The 22470-nt window shown below is 37.2% G+C and overlaps 2 protein-coding genes across 2 annotated transcripts in view; one reads left to right on the top strand and one right to left on the bottom strand.

Moving 5' to 3' along the window:
- pik3ap1 (phosphoinositide-3-kinase adaptor protein 1) overlaps positions 1-22470 on the bottom strand; it is a 76273-nt gene that overhangs the window by 18316 nt on the left and 35487 nt on the right. Inside the window, exons 5-6 of the mRNA XM_077612969.1 lie at positions 15065-15190; positions 6670-6782 (exon numbers count right to left, since the gene is read on the bottom strand). The gene's annotated coding sequence lies outside the window, so the exon portion shown is untranslated. The remainder of the gene's footprint in view (positions 1-6669; positions 6783-15064; positions 15191-22470) is intronic.
- Positions 7698-21647, top strand: fam204a (family with sequence similarity 204 member A). Its single transcript, XM_077612975.1, has 7 exons — positions 7698-7999; positions 8251-8341; positions 8702-8732; positions 9609-9711; positions 11370-11459; positions 21005-21114; positions 21317-21647. The coding sequence occupies exons 1-7, from the start codon at positions 7841-7843 to the stop codon at positions 21366-21368; spliced, it is 636 nt and encodes a 211-aa protein (XP_077469101.1). The 5' UTR covers positions 7698-7840; the 3' UTR covers positions 21369-21647.

Genomic DNA, 22470 nt, shown 5'->3' with positions numbered 1-22470 from the left:
AAACATTTATAATCATTTAATTTCAGTTTTTCTTTTTTTTAAAGAAAAAAAATAAACAACATTTAATAAATACATAATTATTTACTTTTTTAATTTTCAATTTTTCAACATTTCTTTTTTTAAAAGGGAAAAAATAATATTCTTTGATTTAAGCAGTCCTCAATTTTCAATTGAAAACCAGTAAATTTGATTTAATTTGAGTGGATGTACACAATGCTTCTGGTTTGAAGCTAAAGTAACTAAATTCATTTGAAGGAGCTCTTTTAGCCATAATAGGCAAATTAATGATATGGCATTAGGAGTTTACTCAGTCTCAATAAGCATATGAGTCTGCCCATTCAAGATGTGCAGTGAAATCCCAGGTGAGTGACAGGTGCCAGCGACAGGGCTGTTAGGAGAGAGCGTTTGTTGATATAACCATGTTTTTCTCTCTTTGAGCGCCTGATCTGCAAAGGTACACATAAAGGCCCTCCTTCAGCAATGCACACAGAGCACTTGGAAAGGAGCACATAAATGCCCCCTCTCCTGCACCTCCCTACACATTAAACAGTGTGGAGGAGGTGCAGTGGAAGCACAAGAGGGAGGCTGGGGGACTCAAACAAACGCTGGAGAGTGGCAAGTTTGCATTTGCCCATACCAACAAGCTCCTATCTCATTAACAAACCGCTGAAATAAAAGAGAGCTTTTTTGGCTCGCAGCTATAAAAAAAATTATCATAGTGATGATGTTTCTCAGCCGTCAACAGAGCTGTGATAACGTTGTTTGATGATGACTTTCCCATGAATGTTAAGCAGCCGCCGCGGCAGAGGAAAGGAGCTTATCAGCGCCTAATGCCCATCTCTAATTCCTGCCCTTCTTGAACTAGCCATTTTCTAACAGCATTAACTGTCAAATTTACATCCCGTCTTAATGCCACTAAAGAGTACGGGGGATGAAGAGTAAATGACAGCAGTGTAATGAGGAAGGCAAGGCATTCCGTTTCCCACTTCTTCTCCCCCTCTTTTTCCGTGAAAAAAAGGATTTTGACAATATGGGTGCCTTTTTCTTTGCTCCTGTGGTATGAACTTACAATGCTCTAACGGTACACTGTAAAAATAGAAAATAAATCTTATAAGGCACGTTTTCGGTAAAATACTGTCTGCCGTTGATGCCAGAATTTTACCAGAAAAAAAAGGTGGTGGTGGGGGGACCATAAAATACAATGCAGTGCTTCAGTGACCGTAAATTTGGCAGTAGGTTTTTGTATATTTCTTTAAATTGAAAATCATACAAATAAAAACAGATTTTTTTTTTTAAATGTTTGTCTCCACCATTAGACCATTAGGTAACATTTTGTATACAAGCCAATAAAACCCAAGTCTGAAACTACTACTCATTATTGTATATTTAAAGAACATATTTTGAATGTTTTTTCATGAATAAAACATTTATAAGAGAATAAAATGCAATTAAGAACAATATTATTCAGATTAAATTTAATAAAAACTAAATTGTTTTTTTTTTAAATGTAACTTTTATTTAAATTAACTGGGAGAGGTCAAAATAGATTGGACGCCTAGCGCCGTCAACGGCAGCAAATGAGTCAAATTAGTGTCCTATATGGGGTAAAAACATAAGGAAAAATTCATACTATTTGTGCACGTAAAATTAAGGATTTTACAATTGTAGTAAAAAAACAGCATTACCTTTTTGCGGTTTTATGTCTTAAAATAATAAAATCGTTCCAGGAGACAATTAATTGCTACATTCAAAAAAATATTGTTGCCACAGCTTTAATATGAAAATAAATTTAGACACATAAATTATAACCTTGACTATGGACAGCAGTGCACATCTTTTCAATTAATTATTTCTTGTTACGATTGAATCCTGCGAGCCATTTTATTTCCCATTACAGTCTGATCTATAATAAGGATAATATTGTAATAGGATGTTACTGTAAAGCTGCCTCCACAATAACGAACATGCAATTTATTTAGATTCATCCGCAAGGTTTCTTGTGTCTAAGATGGCATTTAAGCTTTCGACAATGGATGCTATTATCATAATTAAATCATCAAGGTAATATTTCTCATTTTTGATTTGATTCACTTTGCTTCAACCCAAAAATATACACACCCTTATTTCATATTCGCCAACACCATTTCCACCTATCACCATCAAATATGAAATCATTGTTTGCAGACATGCATTGAGGATGGGTTCAAATGTATTTCATTGTCTCCTACATCTTAAGTGTGCAGGGAGTCCTAGTCATTCAATAGTACTACATTTTCGCTCCAGTTTCGAACAGGAACATTTGAATAACTACAGAGAAGAAAGCTTACACTTTTCATCTTATGCTATAATCAACCATACAAGTGAACCCTATGAATATGTAGTCCATTTCATTTAAAAGGTCAGAGTCTGCTGGTGCGGGCTGGTCCAGATTAAATCTGAATAAAACCGAATAAAGATTCAAACTGGGCTAATTTCATGCCAATCCAGTCGGCTCCAGTAAAACTATATGCAGAAGGCATGGGGGCTATAATTATTTGGAAAAAAAGAGAGCAAAGATAAATTGGCAAAAAAGTTGAAAGGCTTCTCACCTTTGAAAGATAATGATTTCAATTTAAATGTATCAGTATAATATGTGATCCATCTTTATAGCTCAAAGATCACATTTAACATCACATACGGATCGTAGATTTTCATTGGTCGTTGACTTCACAGTTATGATAGGATGTCCGGAGAAATACAGTTACAATTTACAAGAGTTAAGTCAATGTCAGTCAATTAACACATGTACTAAATGTACATATAAGTAATGCATATTGTTTTTTAATATATATTTTGATAAATAAGGTATAGTTCACCCTAATTTTTGCTTTGTCTTGAATGCAAACAGTTAGAATAGAGGCATGTGATTCTGCAGTTTAAAAGATTGTTCAATTAATTAAAAGAGAAGCTTGAAACCTGAGATGTAAAAAAAGAGAATAAACATCCATATCATGCACTCATTTAACTCATTGGCTACTATTGATGGCAACAATCCATTTTTACTCCCTTGTCGTCAATAGGTCTTTTCAATATCAATTTCCTTCTTTCGCCAATTACCACAGCACATACATCAAACCTTTTCGAAGCATTTATTCATTTTTCGTCCGCCTATCCTCAGAAGAGGCGTGGGGATGCTTGAGCCTATCCCAGCCAACTTTGGGCAGAAGGCAGGGGACACCTCCAATCGGTCCCCAACCAATCGTAGTGTGTCTAAGCTACATTTTAATATCTTAAAATAGTATAACATACAGAGAGATCACCTATTAACTGTGAAACATTTCGAGAGGAATGCAGCTGTGCCTCTTGTTCCTTTACAATCGGCTGGTGCTGAGCTCTGCCGGTGGGCACAGTAGATTTGACACAAGAGTGCTGATGATTCTCATCAGTTTAATGTGTTTATGCTTGCTAAGCTCTAAAATCTGATTGGTGCTCAATGGAGTGCGACAAAGTTAGCACATTTTCTCCATGGGCAGTCTTTCGCTCTCACTAGGCCTGCTACACAGGTTCACAGTCAGTACCTTGATGCGCTCTTCAACATGTACCTACAAGTCGAAAAGCATGCTGTCTCTGTAATTTGTGTTATCGAGCACAAAATAGGCCTTGACACAAATACAGTCAACACAGATATTCTTTTTTTTTAACTACATCATGTCTCCCACCCTACACATTGATCCTTTTTACACCCTTTTCACACTAAATACTCCAGTCTTATCTTCAGTGCCCCCACCTTGCCAGACTACTGTTGGAGCCAATGAGACTGGAGGCCTATATGACAGCTAACATATCCGTATTAATTCGAATGTCATGCCTCTGAATCAATATTGTAAAAGAGTTTATACACAACTCATCAGCGCTGTGGTAAGTGTTTTTTGGGTGACAGGTAAGATTAAGGAAGAGACTTACGCCCATCTTTCAGGAACTGCGTATCTGTTATACTGCTTTTTGATGTTTCAAAAAATGTTGCCAAAGCATAATCAAAAATGTGCTTGCATTGGGATCATATGGTGTTTGTTTTATATTAAAATATTTGGAAAAACGTAAAAAACATTAAGCGTAAGTTTTTTTTGTCTCATTTTTGTAATTTCCACTTTATCGGATATGGATTTCGGTTTTGAGATTCATTAGGCAAAATAATTAAATTTCCGTTTCATGCACGGTTTCAAACTTGAGGCCCGAGGGCCAGATCTGGACCGTCACTTCATTTTGTGAGGCCTGCCAAAGTATATAGTATTCCGTACCAAGATCAGTTTGACATTGTCTCACACAATTACAATTTATTCACACTGTTACGGAATGTATGGTTTAAATAAATAGGTGCATTAGTCCGCAGCAGCTGTTGCTAAGCTGTGTTGGATAGTGGAAAAAAAGGAAACGGGAAGCTGGGCAATGAACTTCTCTAGAAAAGGGTACGTAATTGCACTGAAAAGTTTCCAAAAGTGACAACGATCAAATAATGAACCCCTTATAAATGCAGAACATTCTATTTTGTATGTTGCAAACAGGGTTGAGTCAAAAACTTTGCTACAGTTCACTCATACTCATTTAGAGACATTGTTCCGAAGCAATGCTCAGGATACGGATAGAATGTGACAAATTCTGTCAGAGTAAATATGGTTTAATAAATGAATTAGCTTCATAAATAATGGCTTTAATGACATTTTAGGGGACAATAAGCCAGAGCGTTGTCAGGAAATAGTTGATGTATGAGTTTCATGCCTCAGCGGTTCCTCAAAATGAACAGGCTCGGGAAGATAGCAGTGGCTTGCACCTAGCCTATTTCCTCGAATTATCTACTTGTTGTCAATTTGCACAGTGGAATTACACATGCAAATTGAACTGCCTGCACAAACACCACTTGGAGATGATAAAAACAAATTAACAAAGGCTATAGAAGGAGGATTTATTTCACTGGCTAACCAGGGTCAAGCAATACATGTATTTTACAATTGTGTGCACAAATTTCTGGTGTAATTATATCAGTGAATTATTTCTTGCAATCCAAATTCCACCCCAACCTTCTCCATACACCCAAAATTAAGTTAATAGTCTTACAAATTTTGGGTTCTTTTCTATGTGGTTGCGCTCAGGACCAAGGTCAAAGGTCAAGGGTTTCGTGAAGTCAGGCTCAAACAATGCACATCATAGTGTTAAAATATCTACTATCACCTTTTTACATCTTGCCTCCTATTGGCAAGGACCTCCATGTTTGCTATTAGATATCTAATTTACTTTGTACACACAGTACTAATCTGCTCTAATGAATTCTACCACACTAGATCGAAATGACTTAAAATTATTACCACTTCCGCAGATTTGCTTTCCTTCATTTGAGGCCCAATTTGGTGGGCTTGTGAAAACAGTCTGTCACAGCAAGATACTAATAATTAGGGTTTTAAGATGATTAGTTTATCTCTGTGCTCTTCCAGGCCTGACTCTTATCCACCATGGCCAAAACTTAATAAGAAACTCCAAGTTTTAAACAGCCAACTCCAAATTACCAAGAAATGATGGAAATAATGAATTGGAGAAAGTGTGGGCAAAGAGAGAGAGAGACAGGGAGGTCGCTGTCAGGAAATCTTTGTGACAGTATTGAAGTGTGATTTACAGTAAAATCTAGTCATCAATAAGGGCATTTCTACACCTATAACAGCAAAATAATGTTGCATTAGTGAGAGCTTAGCAATGTAATTTACCTTCAAATGTCATTTTCTCATCAACTAGTCACACATGTAATTTAACTCCCATAATGCTGAGTGAGTGGTAGAAGTTAATGATTAAATATTTTAGAAGATGACTGACATTTTCCATGTTCAAGATGACATTCAATATATTAAAAGTTATATCTGTCCAGTTTGATGTTAACTTTATTTGGAAAGATCTGTCATTTATGGTATCATGAGGCCAAGGATGTTACAAGGTCAAAGATTCTACATGGTTCATATGATTGTATCTTTTTTCCCCGTTATATTTTACACCCCTCAACACCGTTTTGAAACGCAAAAATATTTTTAATTACAAATAATAATAGCTCTGATAAAAAATCTATTACACAATGAACTAAATATAGTGGTATCTGAAAATTACAGTTTTAACAAGCTTACATAATTTCTCTGTCTCACTCTTGCTCTACCTCTAGTGACACAAAGCACAGTCTTAAACTGTAGATGTTACCAAAAGAAACTTAATGGGAAAGAGTGTGAAAGAGCAATTTAAGGCGAGATGTGCATGTGCCAGTGCTCTGGGTTATACAAGATTTGCATGCTAATCTTCCTAATAATAATGTCATGCCCAAAGCAATGGGGGCAATAGAAGGAAGCTTATCTCACTAGGAATATGGCACAAAAATAGGTTAAAGGCATACTTGTGGTTTATGGACCTCACCTCATTTGGAAATACATCACTGACAATAACGTGCCAAATGTTTTTGTTTGAATGAGAATGCAATCATAAAAAAAACTAAATTTACACCAAAGGTCCAAACATACTATAAAATCATGTTTTACACTATAGTAAATACTATAACAAAAGCATTTGGTTATTGTTTGTATGCATGTATGTATGTATGTATATTATATAGTGTCTCAGGATCCCCAATGATGAGTAAGAATTTTTGACAACAGTATCACTCACCCACATGTTGGTCACCAGGAGCCTTCCCTCGGGTTGTACCTGAGGCAGGGTTTGATGGCCGATGTAGACAAGTGATGTAATGACCTTTGTCCCCCTTCCCGTGGGCTCACCACCTGTGTAAGGGCCAAAAGGGTTGGGGTGAAGTAGCTAACATCAGAAAGTTGCGACCCAAATTAAACCCAACTGACTGTTTCGTGAGATAATCAAAACAAGCACTCTTGTGCTACTATAGGCTTAAAGGCTGTGTCAAAGCGCACACATGCCATTTACTGGATAACTCCTAACCTATACAGGAAACAATCAGTCCACAATTAATTGAAAATAAAATAAAAAATCATGCTCCGAGGATCGATGTGTATACATCTCCAAATGTACCACCCATACTTTATTGTGATCCATCCACAAATGAAATAGGCATCCATTTAAAAAAAGAAATGGTAGTGTACACAACATCATCAACAACAACATGAGCAGATACTTTACATGTCTGTGATATTAATAAAAACGAGGAAGAGACAAGCAAAAGATTAGCTTGAGGACATCGATATCTATTTAAATCCCTCAGCAAACAAGCAATCAATCAAAAAAACACTGTTATGGTCTACTCCTCTGTTGTGTTCAAGTTGACTTGGTCCAATTTGGAGAACCATGCACATTATAATGAATTAAGTATCTGCAAGAGTTGTGCAATGGAATTACCTCTTGGTACGAATAGGCTTATGTGAGCGATAGGAGTCAATTTTTAAGTAAATGAGTGGTTGATTAAATGCAAGTGTATTAGAGTGCATTTTGGGAAGTGACGTTTTTGTGAACACAGATTTTTTGGGGGGTTTACTAATTTGATCTAGAATATAAAAAAAATTCTAAACATTTCATTTTTTTGTATGACAGAATTATACAATTTATTATTACTATAATTTATTTAGTTTTATTTGATTTTCACTATTTCAGTATTATTATATAAGTCAAAGGCACTCCAGAACTGTGAGGATGAATGTGGTTGGCTTTTCAGTTCAACCTGACTAAGTCTCAGCCAATTGGCGTTTCTTTTGGGGGTGACGTCACTGTGTTTACACGGAAATGTGCACTTGTCTTTACAGCTGCTTGTCGAACACGGAGTTAATCGCAAATTCCTTCTTTTAATGCCATTAATGGAATAAAGTGTATCAGTATGTACAGCGGTCTTCTGCCCAAAGGTTTAACAGAAGACGATCTTAGTCCGGATGATCAAGAAGAAGAGAGTGAATGTGTTGTCAAGACTCCTACGGTGATCGATGATAGAAATGAAACGACAATGTGCCTGCCTGGCATTTCAAAGGAAATTTGGGAAGTATGTTTTATCTTATATCCAATTTAACGTGATCTATAGTTCATCGTGTATCGCTGATCGTTGGTGTTGCGAATGCAGCTGAGGACGACTTTGATTGCTGCTTTTAACCCTTTCTGATGGATGTCCATCTTACAAAAAGTAACAATGATGCATGTTTGAAGCATCCCATTGATAAAATAATTACTATGTAATGGATAACAACAAGCAGGATGCTGACAAAACTCATGGAATGACTGTGCTCTGTGTTGAAGAAATTTAACGTGCTGCGAAAGAAGAAAGAAGAGACGATGATGACAAAAATGCCGAGGAAAAAAAGAAGAAAAAGACGACAACAAAAGAAAGGTTGAGATAGTTTTATATATATATATATATATATATATATATCATAAAGTAAATACTGTATTTCCTCATAGTGGATCAGGTTGTTTTTTCAACCTTTCTTTTAACTTAACTTCAACATCGACCAGTGCATTTCTAATAAGGCGGTTGTTATAAGGCCCCCATTATACTTATACAACACAGATTATTATGATGGTTAATAACACAATTAAAGTATTTACATTTTGTAAGAGCTCATTTGTTTCAGGTCGTTGACAACCATATTGATGGTCAGCTATCTGAGGAAATTCAGTATTTGTATATTTTGTATGCGATGCTGGCTTGTATATGTTCTATAACTGCATTTCTCATGTCACTAAACAGGAACCGAAGGTGAACAGCAACCAGAAACAAGGTAGGAACCAGTATGTGATCCGACATTGGAAAATGAGTCGGGAGTTCTAAAAGGAGATTCCAAAATAAAAGGCAAAAAAGTGACATCATAAAATGTTCAAAAATCACATTTTGTAGAAGGAAGTCTACCCAAACATTAAAAATTATGTCCAAATAAAGCATACTGGCAATCACTCAGTTTTCAAAAATGCCAAGATGGAGAATCTGTTACGTCCACGGGAGACGTCGAGGCGAAGTAGGAGGGATTAGGACCCAATCGCGGGGAAGCAGGTGAGGACGAGGGAAATTGTGCTCTTAACCAAAACTTTAATAACTTAGGAGGGACCTTACAAAATAACAAGGACTTGGGAAACGAAACATGAAACCAAACCGGACTAGGGAAAACACGTGGAATCGAGGAACAAGGTAACGTGGATGCATGGTAAGGGAATTTACGCAGACGATCCGACAATTACATTAAACTCAGTGGGGTTTAAATAGACACATCAGGGAATAATTTCGAATCACGTGCAGCTGCGCAAACACAACGGCAAGGCAGGAGGGACAAACGAGAGTCGGGAAACAACAATAGCAGGCTGCTCCTAACAGAATCCCCAATTAACAGGCATCAGTATTGACTCATTGGCTGCCATTGAAAGTGGTAGGCATCTAATCCATTTTGAATGGCAAGTGATCGATGCTAGCCGAACCAATGAAAATGGATGGGACTACTTGACCCAAAATGTGTGTGTGTGTGTTTTAATTACCAAAAGTAGTCACTTGCCCTACAAAGTGTTTACCGTAGTAGCTCTACTTCATATATGTTTGAATGAATACTGAATAATCATAATGAAAGGCCAGGAAAAGTCACTATTTTAACTCTAATTTCTGTCAGCAGAGAGCGTCAGGAGGGGTTGGAGAAGCACTGTGATGGACTTAAGCAATATTTTGGTGTAAATGATCGATTTCATCCCCCTGCATGCTCCAAACCCCCACCAAAGGTAATAAAACCCTCTGCCTTACATCTTATCTGCGGGCGAGGTTTAATGCGGTGCCTGTCGTTGCTTTTGGTAACACTGTCACATCCTTTGTGATTCCATGCCACCATGTCCTTTCATTGTTTTATATGATATGACATCTGGATTAGAAAAATCCTCCCGGAAACTCAACCTGACATTGAGAAGAATATTAAGGATTATGTTCGGCTACATTTAGTGATAAGATTAGAGGCACACTCCTTTCTTGTGTGGTTGAGATTAAAGTCAGATGTGGGGTTCTCACTTCACTGTGCAAATCCTCATAAAACACCCAAATTTTGCTTAGCAAGAGAAACGGGAGCTTGAATGTAAAAATTGTGATAGCTATAAAAATATCACCATTTCCTCCAGCATGTCTCACAAGTTGTGCATGTTAATATTCAAGTGAAACTGCAAATGAAGCTAAATGTAATGAGCGTTATAACTGACCTAGAGAATAAAGGCTGCTCCCATTTCAATTTGAAACGATTGTAGTAATTATTTGGGGTATATTCATATTTAATTCAATTGAGACCGTACTGATTTAGTTTCATTTTGATGGGCAAAACCATACAGCTGAAAAGATAAAGAGGTTGAATGAAACCCAAACTTTTTACATCTGTATACTCATCCTCTTTTCATCCCTCAAATGCATTTTGTCAAACAATGAATGTCTTAGTTTTGCTTATGTCAGGGGTGTCAGACTCGGGTTGGTTTGCGGGCCGTGTTAACGTCAACTCGATTTCATGTGGGCCGGACCATTTTAGATATAATATTTAGTTTTTTATATATAAATGGATTAAAAGAACTGGATTAAAGCCCTGAATATTCTGTTTTTTATAGATCTAAAACAATGTTTATTTTAGCTTTTTTATATATTTTTAGATTTTACAAAATGATTTTTGAACTAAAAACACAGAAAAAAATGATTAAAAAATTACAATTATTGATTTAAAAGGGGGAAAATCAGGAAATTTAAAATACATCTACACTCTTCATTTTAATTTGATCCTAAAACAGAAAGTCGCCACTCATGATTTACTTTCCCGGGCCACACAAAATGATGCGGCGGGCCAGATTTGGCCCCCGGGCCGCCACTTTGACACATGTGGCATATGGCATCCAAAAAAGGGACGTCACTGTCGGCAAATATTATTAATTTTACAGCCTTATTGAAATTTGTGAATGTTTTGGTGTGCAGTGCATTAGTTTCCTGATATTCATTTAGAAATATTTGAGTTCAGGTCCACAAATGTTTTCCTCAAAGTAGACACTTCTCTCGTATTTTATTTATTTTGGGCGCTGAAGAAATCTGGTGGTCTGCTTTCATAGATAGTCTCACCACAGCAGAACTGCCTTGCTATCACAAAGCTGCGCTTCGTCCCGTAATAGAAATTTGTAATTAAAGTGACATTTATGTTTGGTAATCTCCTGTAGCATTTTTAAGATTTCCCCACTAATATCCAATCAAAAAGGTTTTCATTTGTAAGGAGAAATCTACATATTTGTAGTAATGGCAAGCATATTAAAAATACGGCCCTGGGGACTTTTGAAGTTAGTCTTTGATTTCCCCACCACTGTACTCTTATTCCCCCCCACCCAAAAAGGCTGATTTTTTTTCTCCTTCCCCCCTCTTCATGTAGTCCGGCCTAGAAAAGAGCATAGAGAAGGCCATCGCTGAAGGGGACACTGCAAAGGCGGAGGAGATGAGCGACAGACTCGCCACTCGAGAGGTACATTGTGCTGATAAGAGATCTTTGGGGTGCTCGCGCTGTGACAAATCAGGCTAATGGATCCGTGGCCATTTCTGCCGCAAAGACATAGAAGGAACATAAACACACCCAGACGGCCACCATTCAGTCCTGCAGCCCTTTTCCATTGAGTTAATGGAAAGCCCTCCCCTTAGTTTTGAAGTGCTGCAGTTTTAAAGGACTTTTGGCTCTGCTTTTTAATGAAGGGAACATTGCTTTCAAGCCAATGCTTAAATAATTCCGCAGGTAGGAGTTTCATACCTTTGAAGTGTACATGTCCCCTAAATGCAGTGCCTGAAGTTTGTAACGTACCGTCTTGGTAGGCATCAAGGATCAAGTGGTTTGAAAGTAATTTAGCATAAAGTGTATCCCCACACATGTAATTGTATGTATAAAGGAACACAGAAGCCACAGTACTTTGCTTTCCTTTCCTTAAAATTAGAGTTCTTTGTTTCTTGATGTATTTTGCTGAAAGCATTCAATACATGTTGACATCTGGCAATATTCACAGACATTTAACACTAGCAAGTAACTATGTTCTTTGACATTTTTTTCTATCCAATGGCACAACTGTAGGAGTTTCATTGATGAGGTAACAATATTACATACAGCCAATCACTAGTGATTGTATTAAATAGTTTAATTGACCATGCCCCACGAAACCTTTAGCATCATCACGTGAAATTTGAAGCATTTAAAGTTCTCGCCATTGTGTAGAATCCATTTACTATCTAACAGTAAGTTTTATTGTAAAATATTCATTTGAGTGCTGTATCTTCTTCTAATGGCAAAGATACAACAATATATACACTTTTAAAAATATGTATTTGTAATGTTTTTTGTCCCCCGCCTCATGCCCAAAGGCAGCTGGGATAGGCTCCAGCACCCCATGCGACCCTAGCAAGGATAAAGCAGTTCAGAAAATGAATGAATGAATAATGTCATAAAATAACATGTTATCTGTTTATATAAACAGGAAATGTTCCAAAAAACATCTAATCTCTGAAATTCTGGATCCTGTTAATATATAAACAGGTTTATTAATCGACTAATAGCAAGTGCTTTGACACTCACTGATACAGTACATTATATTCTTATTCAAAGCTTGTGCAAACTATACAAATTGGAAGAGTTTAAGAAAAGCAATTGTGACTGGCACCTGCACTGTAATTTCAAAAAGCCTCTTAGAGTGCTGGTGGATGCAAGCCGAGGTTCTTGCATCTCTTTGCATTTTGCCAGAACGGTGATGGCACCTGACGGCATTCTGGCATCTTCTTGTTTTGCAGCTATCATTTTATTCCCATGAGGGGAGTAATGTGACCAGGCAGAAGTAATGTGCTTTGAACTTAACTGCAACTAAAAAAGCCAGTCGCCTTTGAACTCAAAAGCAGTAGAAAACTGGTCCATCCATATAAAGAGTACTGACAGGGATGCTTCATGCCAAAAGTCTATTCTGAAATACATTGTAATTGTAAATGCATATGCTCAGTGACAAATCTTTATAGGAACAATAGTACCTGGTCTGGCCAGAGGCTTCATAATTGAGTGGCTAATTTGGTAAAGAAGCTTAGAGTTTTAATTTGTTCATGCTCACATCACCCAGACAACATTGTGGCAGGCTTTACAGAAAATAAACCACTATGAACAGATTTTCATAGCTAAAGACACTAAAGCATTATGACAGCTGTGAGGAACTAAAGTGGCCTGCTTGTCCCTCTAGGCATTGTTTTGGAAAGAAAATGCAAAGGTTTAAGGCTCATAGCCTTTTTGGTAATTATATATATTGTGGTTTCCGTTTATATTCTACCTTCTTTTTTCATCTCAATATTACAACTCTGCAGGGAATGGTTGTTAAAGGTCTTATTAAGTCTGAAAGCATGTTGATCAGTGCACACAAGCTATACACGATGACAAACGGTGTTTTAAACGAAGTAGTTACATTCTCAAAGATGAAGTAATCGCAACTCCTATGAGTTACCAAACGATCACAAGTGTCCACATGGCTAAGCTCCCAGATTTATTTCTTTAAACCATCTCGTTTAAGTCTATTCTCTCTTAAAGATGTCTGTTTTTTATTTCTCGTCATTGTAATACTGTTATTTTTTAATATATATTTCTTAGAAGCTATGAAACACACATGGTTGGGGGGGGGGGGGGGGGGGTTCCTTAAATAAATCCATGTAGCCCAGTACTTTATATTTGAAGGTCCAAGTTCTTCAATTAAGCGGACAGGTTCTCCTTTTGATGAATGCACACGCTTTTACAATACTTATTATAAATTTCATAGGGGCTAATTAATTCTGTAATTAGCATAACATTTAGTGACTGACACATGGTGTAGCCCCAAGCTCCATCAGGAGATGTGATAGCGTCCAGAAACTTGCAATGGACAGATTGATTTTGCAGCTCTTTCAGTTGAACGAAGCGGTGCAAAAATGTTGATAACAAATTGCAGCTATAAAGCTACAGGGCCTCTTTCGAAAGTGAAGCTAACTCTGCAGAAAGAGTATGAAATGACATGTATTTATTTGCTCCGCAAATTTATATTATTCAGTGTAGGAAATGATTTTGATCACTTCAAAACGCCTACTAAACAAATAAACAAAAAGAATGTACTGTGGAAGAGAATTTATTAGTTTTAGGGGGTTTATCCATTTTTGCGAGTCCAGGAATAAAAATACATATTAAGACAAACCTGACTTTGAACTCAGCAATATTTTTCCTCTAATCAACTCCTTTGTTATTGTGTTTCATTCATCCTTAAGATGAATAATTACTCACTTTTTTTTCTATTTAAATAACAGTGCAAGTAAGGCCTTTTGAAATTGAGGCTGTCCTTTTTGTAGAGGAATTGGCTTTATTTTATGACAAAAGACTGTCACACTGCGTTAGAGTGTGGAGTCTCCCCGTAGCACTCATCTCAACTATTAGAGAAGCATTACCACTTCAAAACAGAAACTCTATTCATACCGCCACAATGGGGCATATTGGGTCCATTCCATGACTGCAGGAGGCAAAGGAATATGAAAATGAAAAGTTATATTAATTACACTGTCAGAAAGCCTATACTGAAGATCCCTTTTGTTGTGGATTGAAACCATTCACAACATATACAACTTTGACACCATATAGTTTTTTGTCCTGAAGCGTAGTAATGTTATCTTGAAATTAACAGATATATATTCGGTTAATTTAGTCACCTGATTTTGACTGTGTTATAGTTAAAAAAAACATAATGCAATGCTTTTGTTCTGTCAATTCCACAGCATGTTTTAATTCTCTGACATAATATCAAGAATACCGTTAGGTCTCCCATGCCCTGGGCTTCTCGCATGCATCCGGGCGATGCGCCAATGTAGCAGTTGTGCCAGGGAGAAGATGCTAACCGTTTATGATGTTTTTTTTAATGCAATTTGGTAGAGATAGTTCAGTCAGAGTTGAAACTGCTAAGTATATGTTTTGGCGTTAAAGCAAAAAGATCTATTTATTATTTGTTTTGTAGCTTTTAACTGATTCACTGTTATTGACAGCCCTTGACTGGAAATTCATTTGAAATGGGATAGATGCCATGAAGCTTATTTCAGTACCTTTCACGGTGATAGACCATGATCCGATCGCTGCCAACCGTCCCAGTCCCAATGGAAAGGACGTTCATCGCTGTCAGTTGCGATGAGTGAACTTTGGCCTCGAAAGCTACCCTTTTGGAGGCCACCCTGAATAAATGAAACAAAGGAACAGAGGCATTTTAACAGATCGACATAGCATCTTACCTAAAACAAAGACTGAACTAAGGCGGTTTTGTGATATTAATTTCCCCCCTCCCTCTTTTACACCTTTACTTTGCCCTGCCTGTGTTGTAATGAAGAAAAAAAGGTGCCTTTATCAGATTTGGACATTCTCCTCACCACCATGCGAGAATTAGGCTGGCTGTCCGTGCGCAACCCCCCTCAGGCCACCGTGTGGAGAGTTTAGCGAAACTCTCTTCTTTGTTCTCTTTCCCTTCATCATAAGCAATTTATCAGCCAATGAACTTTTATTGTATCTCTAGATGACTCACATTAAATTTTCGCCCATTAATTTTGAAATGGATTTCAAAATTGGGTACAAAGCTTTTATCAAATGCCTGGGAATCTCATTTGGATTATTGTATTTCATTAATTACTTGATAGACAAAGCATACTTTTCATTGTAGATTTGTGTGCTGTTTAATTAATTAGCATGTTTTCTCTTTTAATTAAAGCCATTTTTAAATTGCAGCCCACAGCAAAACACATATATAATTTGTTTGTAATTATGCCTTAATTGATGGTAGTAAAAGCTTAGCACCCATGGTTTCTTTTTTCCCCCCTTCACGATTGCCGTTTATTTCTAGTCACTCATTAATTAGACTGTTTTCTCTAATTAGCTTATAAAACTGTTGATGGCATATTATTCTAAGTGTGAGTTCAAAGCTTCCTAATAAGCCCACCCCACTCAGAAGAGGCAAGATAATGGGTTGTGCACAAGCAAGTGAACTTTTTTGTGTCTCTTCTGTTCCCTAATGATGACACGTCATGTGTATCTCAAATCAGATTAGTTGAAGAGAAAATTGAGACATTGCTTTTGGGCTGTGTCCTCCATGGAGTTCCTTTCCTTTTGCCTGCCATGTAATTGTGTTTGTCAAAGTGGTGGCAAGATTACTAAAGTTCTTCTGAGGCTGCTCACAGGGATGAGCCATGGGATTTTGCATTGTAACTGACATAATGCAGTATTTCACTTATTCATGCTTCTTTACTAAATATTGTGCAACACATTGATGTTAATATTGAGGAATTAATTTTAGTATTGCAACGTTTGGCCTACAAAGGCAACCATGACTATAAGTTGGACCCACCAGATCTTTTAAGAAAATAATATCTGTCATCAATAAACCAATAAAAATGGGAAAAAGTAGCGTTTTACAGTGTGAAAATTATGATATATTGTATAATACCACGTTATAGTACATATTCTTCCAGCACAGTGATACTGGTTTTGCTGAATTTAATAATGAAGCAGTTATTGCAAATTCTACCAAAAAATCAATCATTGAATTGCCGTAATTTTCAGACGAAAACTGCTGCTTTTTCTCTCATTTATAGTCCAGTGCATTTTATTTATTACATATTTGTATAGAGGCCAATGAGCTGCATGTCTTTTGGTGTGAATGTCCCATAAAACAGTATGTAACCAGCAGTTTATAGTCCGGTGTGACATAAAAAACCCAGTTTCTTTTGGGGTGGTTTATTGTGAGGTATCACATTATAATCCGGAAATTACAATCCGCATTGTTAATATTGAATGAAATTCATCCATTGAAAAAGACTGTTGATTTGACAAGGTAGGACACAAATAAATACCCGTATGCTACACTTCTAAATCTCTGCCATATTTTGAAATGATCAGGTCTACAACAGCTTTAGAAAACTTCAATGTCCTAATACTGATTCTGTCCTGGCTAGCTGGTGGTCAGGGGGAACCCCTCAGTGACCCACGGTCGCGATGTTCATTTAACGATTCAAATGATTTACTCTCACTTGGGTTTTCTTCTTTCGGATTTGCAACTTATTGTATGCTTAGTTTATTCCACTCTGTTGGGTTGCATTTGGATGACATAGGGTCTCTGTCTTCTCAAAGACGATATGGGTGGTGTCCATTGATCTCTTGATCCTATGACCTTATCAATGTTGCTGCAACAAAACACGTTTTCTTCCCCGTCTGCCCCGGTTTTAAGAAATTATGCTGAAATAACACACACACACACACACTCCCTAAATCTGATATTCATTCATTTTTTTATATAGTGCTTTTTTCCAAGGTTGACTAAGGCCACATTATTTAGGCATTAAGGTAGTGTGATAAGGGAATTAGGCTGGTCATTAATCGTTTACACGTCAAATGCAGCGGAGCAGCTCGGGGAGGTGATTTAGTGAGGCAAAGCCATATAGCCCTTGTTAATCCACCTCTCACACGTTTTAATTGGAAGAGTCTTCCTGGATTGGAAATTTATGAATGGCTTTAAAGCAATTTTGGCCTTAAAGCCATCATTTATTTGATATTGTTAAAGGAAGCTTTAACACTATCCACATGGAGACACATTTTTCATCTTTAATTGAGGTGTTGAATTTTGAAGCTTTTTGATTGGACCTGTTTTGGAAACCATAGGTTGTATTATTTTAGTTGTGAAATACTCAATGCCGCTGGCAGCTATGTTGTATTTTTTCAGTGTTAAATCGAATTGGGGTCCCATGTTCTCATCTCCATTTGAATCTCCATGACGACCTAAACTTGAATGAATACAAACTATTGACTTAACCTTCGTCGTGGCCTTACGCTGCAGTGGCGGCGTTGAGTACAATGATGTTTTTTTTCTTTATTTGGATTCAAATCTAAGAAAGGTCAGAGTATTAATCCTCAAAATAAACCTTATTTTTAACAGGGCTATGCACAGGACACGCAAGAGAGGGAAACTACAGAACAGGAGCACGATTATGACAGCCACTTAATCGTACATTAATATGTACGGCAGTGGAAAGAACTGACTCTTAGGGCCACATAAACATAGACTAAATGAGGCTTCTTGTCTCATGCCTTTGTCCTAGCTTTGTACTTCCATTCTTATTTGCACCAGCTTTTGCTGTGAGAGGATTTGGCACTAAGATGCAAGGGGTGGGGGAGGCAAAAAAAATATATCCTGAAAAGTGGATCAAAAAGTAAATGAAAAATAATGTCATATTACAGAAAACATGAGAGGCTAATTTGTGCCGACTTTTTGCTAATTTTGTTCTCGCCACAGAAAGAGGAGCCGTCACCTGCTCGGCGCCACAGCGCTGACAGTGCCAGTGATCCATGAAATAAGCTGCCGCTGGCTTTGTTCAGATAAGAATGAACAAATCTGCACAATGTACTGCTCTCGGAATCTCATTTTCATACTTGCATGCAGGCTGAGGGAAATAAGCTGTTTGCAGGCTTGATTAATCAGACATTTGAGGGTTTTTTTTGTTTCTTTGATCTCTTCTGTCTCCTAGGTAACTTGGTTGACATTATTAATGTTGAGCCTCAGCTAAGACAATTACAATACTAAGGTGATTAAAAAGGGGGAAATTGTAAACCTTTGTTTAAAAAAAAATCATAAACTAAGGTATGAAAGTGTGGTTTAATTTTCATTTTACAATGTTTGAGAAGCTTTCAAATGGCCCAAAAGGAGAGGAGATGTAGAAAAAAAATGGTGCCTCGAAACAAAGTCATTTAGCGTCATGCTGTTTCATGTGATTGTTCCTCAACAATATTTGCTCGTAGAGCTCAATTTTAAATCGGAACTCGAAGAAGAAAAATAGGTCGATCTCGACGATCAGATATGATATATTTAATCGACCATATTTATAAAATAAAGATGCACACGGACTAATTTGACAGCTTTTGAACAGTTAATCAACAGTTCAATGTTTATGGTTTTCAAGTAGATTTTTGCACTCCAGGTGATGTAAACAAGCTAAACACATAACAAAGAAAATTACACGTATTGCATGCTGAAATTTAAAAAAAATGCAGATTTAATTATATTGATTCCAAATGTGAAAAAAACTTGAAGTAGAGAAACGAAGCTAAAAAATAAATATAAATAAAAAGACTCAATCGGCCAATATGAAAAAATGTGTATTTTTATGCTAAAACATTGGCCAGCCTTACCTTATAACGACAACTACTGTAAAAAAACAAAAAACAAACATTTAATAAGCGTGCATGTGTATATTATCTCACCGATGAATTGCTATTCAGAAAAATCGACACCAGTCCAACAAAGAGCAAGGAAAAGCCCTGGCGTGCTATAATCTGCTTTCACTTCTAGTGCAAAGGCACACGTAGTTTCCCGTTGTAAGATTTTGCAAGAGTAGAAAACATGATTTGGAGAATTTTAAAATGGCAAAGGACTGTCATCATATGTACCCTCCAGGTTATACAGGCTTTTTCCTCTAGTTTTTTTTTTTTTTTTACAAATCTTGTAGTGGCTGTAAAGATGAATGCCTTAAGGGCCTTGCCACAGCTCGGCACTTGCAGTCAGCCGGAGCCCTTATCTTAAATCCAAGCAAAGTACCATTAATCTTTTTGAAAGACCTTTATGGCTTTTAATGTATCCCAAATTAGAACATTTTACACCCTTGGTTCCTGAAATATAGTGATAAAAAGCCTTTAGAGTTTAATTTTTCCTGCCTGCTCGCTCTGACCTGCTTAATCCCAGCATGCATTAGGCGATATTTTAGTTTCAGTCTTTCTAATAAAGTTTATCCCACTTAATTATAATTGAAACATTTTTTTCCCCTACCAGGCCCTTTTTCCCCAAAGTGTCGCAGTGGTGGCACATTTCTTCATTACTGAAGACTTTCTTCCCCTTTGATTGTGCTGCGAATATTAGAGAGAATTACCCCAACAACGTTTGGTGAAATTGTTGTTTATCAAAGTTTGCTTGCCTCCGCTTGAATAATAAACCTATCTCAGGAGTGACAGAGGAGGCAGGATTTAGCCTTTGTTTCTGTGTGACTGGGGTTATTGGGATTATTCTGCTTCACAATACCCTCGTGTCTTCCCTGGGATTTGAATGTTTGCCTCTTGCTGTCACGGTCCTTCTCTTCTCCACTGTTTTGCCTCTAGTATTCCAAACAGAAAAGTCGCTACTTGTGATGATTGAGATATGTGTTTTTCCTCATTATTTATTTTGAACTGCTTTTCTTAACAAGCAGAGACATTGAACAATAACAACTCATTAAGCCATTGTTTTGTATGAAAAGAAAAAAGATCTATTGAAATTGGCACCTCTTACGTAAGCATTGGTGGGCTCATAATGAATTCATTCAACTTTATAGCTAAATTTGAAAAAAATTAGAATTTGTTCAAGGGGTGGTCTTTTTACGTTTTGTTCATTTAAAGTGTGCCCCTGCCGTTGTGCATTCAAACACTTTCTGTTGCCAAAATCGTGGCATTTTCTATAGTCTTTCAATTTGTGAATCCCTCTAGTAAATATAGCGACTATTATAAGAAACAAAATCGCAACCTTTGGCTGTAATTGCTGCTAAGAAACAGGCGCTGTAGCCAATTACCTATATTCTATGGCAGGGGTGTTCTAACTTGTCCAGCACGGACTGTTTAACCAATTTGACTTCTTCTAAAAGACTGCAATCAACTACTGACAGTTTTTAGACACCAGATTTATTAAAGTGTATCCTATCATTGGTTGGAATGAAAACCTGCACCCATTGTGGCGCTTTTGGACACCCATGTTTTTGGGGATATTTTTCCCCCGGGCCCTTCCATGGTATTGAGATCTTTACTTTTTATTTTGTTGTTTGCAGTTATATTTTAAAGACTTCAAATGTTTTAGCATTGGGAAACATGATTCTCATACTGCATAAATGCCGAGTGGAGGAGGCACCAGAGACCAGTCAGACAGATGTTATTTTATGCCTCAGACTGATTTCCATTCTCTAACGGGCTTCTCCTCTGTCTCTAAATAGTTGGCTGTGAAAATCGCCGGAGCCACTGATTGCCGTGACTTTGTGCAGCGCAAACAGGAAGAGGACGCTTTGAGGGCAGCGAAGAAAAGGAAGAGGCAAATAGCTTGGGGGTACGAAAACTCACTCCATCCTTATGTTTGTGTCTGTTATCCAATCTTCCATTTTGTCAAGTACAGTTAAGACGAAGGTGTTGACGTCTGGGGACTTTTGAGTCATCAGTCATTTTTAGATGCAATCCGACAGTTTGAATGAATATGTCAAGTGTTCGCTAATGCACTGTTTTTATTTTTTTCTCCTTTCTCCTTTTGGCAGGTTCGAGGCAAAAAAACGCTGGGAAACCAAAAGCAACATGGGCTACATGTGAGCAAGATCTCAGGGAGAAAGATGTTTTTTATGTTAATTGAATAAAACTCAGTTTCTTATGGTAAACTGATATGGTTTAGTTTGATGTTTTTGCATAGTTAAAAGCCGCAAGAGTGTGTGAGCTGAGGGCGGAATAGAAAATCCGTCTGAAAGCAGGAAAAAAATGGGACATTTAAATTAATTCCCTAGGCGTCCATTGAAAGTCTGCATTGTGTTAGTTTTCCATTACATTTCAGTGATTTGAGCGTTCTGGCCTTCAAATTAAATCTGCTGTACATTACTGGATGATGTGTTTATTTATTGCTGTAAAGTGGGTTAATCATGGAGGCGCTCCTTTCTTCTCCCCGGGAAGAGAAAGGAAAGATTAGGTCCCTAATGCAATGTACAGGATAATGTGCGATAGGATTTGTGGGAAGAAAATGAAATTTGCCTTCTGTAAGTTGTTGTTAGCTAACATAAATTGCAAGTTGAGAGAACGGCTGACTGTATGTGTGTGTGTAGGGGGGTTTCTTTGGTGTGCCAGATACATGAAACGGAGGCTTTGCTTTGCTGTTGGCCGTCTCCCATGCTGGGAGACATACTATTGTTTCTGCTTCTGAAACAACAGGCACGCGTTTCTTGAAGCCTCCACTCGGCGCTCTTTGTGCGATGAGCGCTCTTCAGCATGTTAACTAGTCTAAAACTGTAACTTTGATCTTTTTCCCCCAGCTTTTGCCCACCAAGCTGCTTTTAAATGATCGTTCTTATTCTTGTAACTGTTAATTCTAAACAGCTTTCGAAGAGTTACTTGTGTTCATAATTCTTGTGTAGTTAGTTTTATAATGGTGGGAAATAATTGTTTGCTTTGGTAATTGGGATTGAATATCACTTTAGTGCATGGATTATTATTTTTTTGTTTGTTAGGCTTACAGGGCACTCATTTAACTCATTGGCTCTGATTGACGGCCAGAAACGACCAATCAATTTTGACTGGAATGGGCAATTGAACAATTGCATAGGTCTCCAGTGTCCACTGTAGTTTGGGCCAATTTATTGTTCAGGCTTCCCCCGAAAAAAGAAAAAAAAGTATTTAAGAAAATATATACATAAAAATAACAATATAT

This window comes from Stigmatopora argus, chromosome 11 (genome assembly GCF_051989625.1).
Source record: "Stigmatopora argus isolate UIUO_Sarg chromosome 11, RoL_Sarg_1.0, whole genome shotgun sequence".
NCBI lineage: Eukaryota > Metazoa > Chordata > Actinopteri > Syngnathiformes > Syngnathidae > Stigmatopora > Stigmatopora argus.
Note: the sequence above shows the minus strand (reverse complement) of the source record. Positions and strands in the feature narration are given on the sequence as shown.